Source organism: Penaeus monodon, chromosome 8 (genome assembly GCF_015228065.2).
Source record: "Penaeus monodon isolate SGIC_2016 chromosome 8, NSTDA_Pmon_1, whole genome shotgun sequence".
NCBI classification, from domain to species: domain Eukaryota; kingdom Metazoa; phylum Arthropoda; class Malacostraca; order Decapoda; family Penaeidae; genus Penaeus; species Penaeus monodon.
The window spans coordinates 1021041-1026040 of record NC_051393.1 but is presented as its reverse complement, the minus strand read 5'-3'; the positions used below and the strand labels follow the sequence as shown (position 1 = coordinate 1026040).

Below are 5000 nucleotides of genomic sequence, written 5' to 3'. Positions count from 1 at the left end.
ACTTTCCAAAGCAGAAACAGCACAGGAGGTAGTAACAGCAATAGACGCCGCTGATCAGCACCAGACTGCAGCAGAAGAATGGACCGAAAAGTGTCTCGAAGGTTACCCGAATATCTCTCTTGCTCACAGGTCGAATAAGGTAGGTATTAGTTTTTAACGCTCATTTTTTTGAGACGACCCATTTAAGTAACGACATGGCTTAATCCTATTTTGTTAGACAATAAGTAACGTTATTATTTTATCTGATCTGATTGTTTCATTATTTTCAGTTACGACTGTTGATTAACAAGGCACTGGAGATCATAACTGAAGGAAACGAGGACGGTAGTTGCGCCCCCATGCATCTGGCGGGCTCCAAATACAGCATACCCAAAAAAGTCACTTTCATTCGTGAATTAGCATCGGTGAAAATCACGGTAAGGAAAATAATAAGTTCACTCCTGTTTTCTATGGTGTAATGTAATGCATGTATATTATTACCTAGATAAAATTAGATCCCTTGGTTAATGTACTGCTATCGTCCACCAGGTTGAAAGTCTCCGCCGCCCCAGCGGGTCGGTGAAGTCCCTGTTGGATGCCGGCGTGGTTTTTGCAGTGAAAAAGGATGAGGAAGGAAAAAATCGTTTTGCTAAAATATCTCTGACAAACAACAATACTGTTCTTCATCATCTGACCGATGTTCCCCCGTCCACAAATGTTTATACCTTACAGGTCCGTAGCCATTATTTAACACTATAAATGATATGAATGATTTTTTATTAATTTTATAAGTTGTTACATTGCGTATAGCGAATAATGCAGAGCCGTTCTGATGCGTCCGATGTTTCAGTGTTAAATCTTTCTAAGAAAGGTTCATTGCACTGCATAGTTGTAAAGGATCCGTTAGGCGCTTCTGTCTCCTCCTTGCTACAGCGCGACCAGCGTTAAACCCCAAAGCCTTAACACTGCTTCTTTCTCCTTGCAGTATGACGAGATTAAGTCCCAGATAAACACCTCCAACGCCTTGACGTTCCTGGATTTGGTGTGGCCGAGCTCGACGCAACGACAACGCGTCCACATCCGACTGAGTCCCGAATCTGCACGAGGCCGACACTTCATCCTGATGTGCACAGGGGAGGAAGGGCCGTCTCTCGCCGACACCAATTTCCAGAAGGTCCTTCGCAAGGGCGGGCCTGGAGAACTCGTGATGGCCGGGAGTTACTCGTGCGTGAAGGGCTCGGCCATCTTGCCCAACGGTGACAAGTACAAAAGGAAGGCCACGGCTGGAGTGGTGTTTGGAGTACCTCACTGGGATAAGGTGTGGGATGCCCGCTATTATGGAGTGTTTCACATCGCCACCCGAGACTGTCCGAGCTCGTACTATTACACGGCTTTTGGCCAGGTGGAGAGCGGCCTTGAGACCCTGGTGGCAGCTGCTAACTTGAATGATATCACCTGTGTGAAGATCGTGGAGTGTGGCGTGGTGCTCTGAGAAGGAAGTGAGACGGCGATGAAAGGAACGGGATAACATACATTCTTGAAACCACACCGCATTGTACGGTATCGTGCCTTCCCGGGATCCTGGAGCATATGTGCTATCCTCCGCACTGTTATTTGTATTGTATATTTTACGAAATAAAAATTTTCTGAGGAGAAACCCATATCCTTCATTAGTCACCATATGTCTTTCTTTATCGGGTTGAAGCATATACAACATGTCATTATAAAATAACCACATAACTTATACTGCCCTGTCAACGAACCTGTACTAGTAGCTACGTAACTTTGCATAAGTCATTAGCCAACTAATCTTATTAAAAAGGATAAAGAAGGTCAGGATCCAGATACACATCTTTACACCCACAGCTAGGTCCTCGCATAAACGAACACACTTTACGGACAGTGTCAACAACCGGCTGATGAATTAAATATTGCAGTCCCATGTTGGTTGGTATTATCCGAGACGTGGTAAAAAATGATATAAAACAACCGTATTAGTGGACTATCCATCAATAGTATGAGTACAACATGAGATCTCCCGGTAATTATTTTAAGATGTCATTATTGATCGAAGGTTGGGCAAGTAAACTGTAGAATGGTTACATAACACAAAGTGCTCTTTTCCAAAATATATAAGATATCCATGACAAAAAATCTATACAATGTCTCCGTGTGTGCCCAACTATAACAACTAGGGCACCCAACTGAAATCTTTCCTACCGCTAGACCATCTTCACACACCGCCCGCTAACCCCGAAGCCAACACCGCCATCTATTGACCGCAAGTGGTACCATCTTTGCATCACAGACTTTTGACCCGAAGTTTCCCCTTAATTTCCCACTTTCCCTTCTTGAAGACTGGAAGTGTCATCGTGATGTAAACAAAACCTCTGAACCAAAAACAGTGAAAGTGGGAAGTATACCGGCAAGGGCGATAACAAACGACATAAGAAGGAGGGGGAAATGGGGTTTATTAAGTACATGCTCTTAACGTCCGTGCTGATAGGCCTGACGAGCGTGGTTTTACACGAAGTTTATCCCCAATATGTCTCGTTGTTGATGAAAAATGAGAAGGTCCGTTCGGCCACCGTGGCCGTCCATAGGCTCCTCAGGGACCTCTATCCAAGCAGCGCAAGGGACGAGACGAGGCCCAGCACTGCGAAGGGAAGCAAGAAGCACAAGGAAAAGCTGTTCACAGAGGAGGAGCTGAAGAAATACGACGGAAAGGCTGGAACGAAGGGCCCCTACTTGGCCATTCTGGGGAGGGTCTACAACGTCAAGAAGGGCAAGCAGCACTACGGGCCAGGAGGGGGCTACGAGTTCTTCTCAGGTGGGGATTGAGGGAGGAATGATGCTTTTGTCTGTCAGGAGGTTTGTTGGCATCTGTTGCCGAGAGCGATGCTCCCTCCAGAGATGAAGTCCCAAAGCTAGGGTAACATGCGAGGCCAAAAATGCGAACCTAACCTTTCCTACTTTCTGTTTATTTCCTATTATTGCCATCAGTGTTATTATATTATCATCACGTACGTCATGTTTATATGAATCCTTTTTCTCTCTGTTTTTTAGGCAGGGATGCTAGTCGTGCCTTTGTCAGTGGAGACTTCTCGGAGGCAGGCCTGGTGGATGACGTTTCGGGGCTGTCAAACCCTGACTATATTGGCCTTGATGAATGGATAAAATTTTATGAAAAAGACTACAAATATTTGGGTATGTTATGTTGATGCTAAAAATTTTAATAATAGGAAATATGCAAATGATTTGAGTAAGATGGTTTGCGTAGTGTATCAGTGATGATCAAAATGTATGAGGCATTTTAGAATATTAAAATTATGTGTCCTTTAAGTATTATTTTGACTAGAATGGATTCTGAGTAAAATCTTGAGTTACTAACAATATTTTCTACTTGAACCCATAGGCTGTGACAGTATTCAAAGTTTGTGTAGCATGTAATCCTGGGATAAATTCATAATCATAAAGGTTATGAAAACAGATGTTCTCACTTTTTTTCTTACTCAGGCAAGCTAATTGGCCGGTACTATGATGAGCAGGGAGAGCCCACACAGTACAATAATCTGGTGCAGCAGTGGATATCAGAGGCTTATGCACAGAAGGAGGACGAAAACCAGGAGAAGAGAATTTTCCCTCCATGTAACTCGGAATGGACACCAGAGGCAGGATCAAGAGTCTGGTGCACTACAAAGAGGTAGTCAAGGTGTTTTTAGATCAATAGATATAATAGATACATTTATTGGGTATGGTTTATTTTACATATGTTTATTGATATTTTACATGTGTGATTAGAGAATACAAGCTCCTTAGGAAGTATATGCTGGTAGACTTAGCATAAAATGGTAATTATTTCTGTTTCTATGGAAGTTATTTAGAAATACAAGTCCAAAGTTCCTATCTTCTATGGAACATCTGTGAGACATTTATGAATTATTACATGATAATGATTACCATATTCATAATGAGAGTTCTTGCTTTGGCAGCGGTGGAATACAGCGAGACTGGACGGGAGTTCCAAGGAAACTTTTCAGCCCTGGCCAGGGTAGGTCGAGGTGTGCTTGTGTGAAGAACTTTGGCGCACCATCGCACGACCCAAATAGAAAACCAAATGATAATAGAGGAGATCTTGATAACCCAAATATACAGGAATATAAAGGATGTGTACCAGAGGAGACATCATGTTATATTAAAGAGAAATGAATGTTTTAGCTTTTATGAAATAGAAAAGCTATATATGTTGTAAGGTTAACACTAGCCAATTGAAAGTCATTTATTATAGTTTAATTTATTTAACATTTTAAAATTTGCTTTTTTCAGAAATGATGATTGTATGTAACTTACATGTTACCAATGGCAGCTGACATTTGTAACAGTATTTTTTAGTTATAGATTTTATGGTAGTGCGTAAAAGTTGTGAACAGACCATAAAAACTGAACAGATTTCACTTACAGCTGTGTATATTTAATTTGCATTTTTAATTAATTGTTTTTAAAATGATATCTGGGATGAAGATGATGGTAAAAGAACATAAAAGTTTCAATATACTGGTCATTGTTTGATAATACGAATAATTATACATTATGATATGATCTTAAACTTTTGTAATTACATGAATCCAGAAGTGTGTCCGTCTGTATTCATTTCATATACACAATCCCCCTTTTTGCCAATATCTGAAGGGTTATTTGGAAAATCAGAGTTTGTAAGGATAAATATACTCAATACTGTATTTCATTCTCAATATATATATATATATATATATATATATATATATATATATATATATATATATATATATATATATATAATATATATATATATGATATATATATATATATATATATATATATATATATATATATATATATATATATATATATATATCATTATATATATATATATATAATATTATATATAATATATATATATATTATATATATATATATATATGATATATATATATATATATATGTATATATATATATATATATATATATATATATATATATAT

The 5000-nt window shown here is 39.1% G+C and overlaps 2 protein-coding genes across 2 annotated transcripts in view; both read left to right on the top strand.

Annotated features, from left to right (window-relative positions):
- LOC119576044 overlaps positions 1–1636 on the top strand; it is a 2866-nt gene extending 1230 nt beyond the window's left edge. Inside the window, exons 3-6 of the mRNA XM_037923569.1 lie at positions 1–139; positions 270–416; positions 529–711; positions 965–1636. The exon at positions 1–139 is cut by the window's left edge and continues 560 nt beyond it. Coding sequence (XP_037779497.1) covers positions 1–139; positions 270–416; positions 529–711; positions 965–1471 — 976 coding nt within the window. The 3' untranslated portion in view covers positions 1472–1636. The remainder of the gene's footprint in view (positions 140–269; positions 417–528; positions 712–964) is intronic.
- Positions 1637–2349: 713 nt separating this feature from the next.
- LOC119576045 (neuferricin-like) lies at positions 2350–4615 on the top strand. Its single transcript, XM_037923570.1, has 4 exons — positions 2350–2809; positions 3046–3186; positions 3496–3682; positions 3972–4615. The coding sequence occupies exons 1-4, from the start codon at positions 2443–2445 to the stop codon at positions 4186–4188; spliced, it is 912 nt and encodes a 303-aa protein (XP_037779498.1). The 5' UTR covers positions 2350–2442; the 3' UTR covers positions 4189–4615.
- The last annotated feature ends 385 nt before the right edge of the window (positions 4616–5000 follow it).

Excerpts from the sequence above, each read along its gene's own strand:
- LOC119576045 (XM_037923570.1), top strand. The coding sequence starts at position 2,443 with ATGGGGTTTATTAAGTACATGCTCTTAACGTCCGTGCTGATAGGCCTG. Across the intron at positions 2,810-3,045 it reads GGGCTACGAGTTCTTCTCAG|GCAGGGATGCTAGTCGTGCC; the intron begins GTGGGGATTGAG and ends TCTGTTTTTTAG. Across the intron at positions 3,683-3,971 it reads GTCTGGTGCACTACAAAGAG|CGGTGGAATACAGCGAGACT; the intron begins GTAGTCAAGGTG and ends TTGCTTTGGCAG.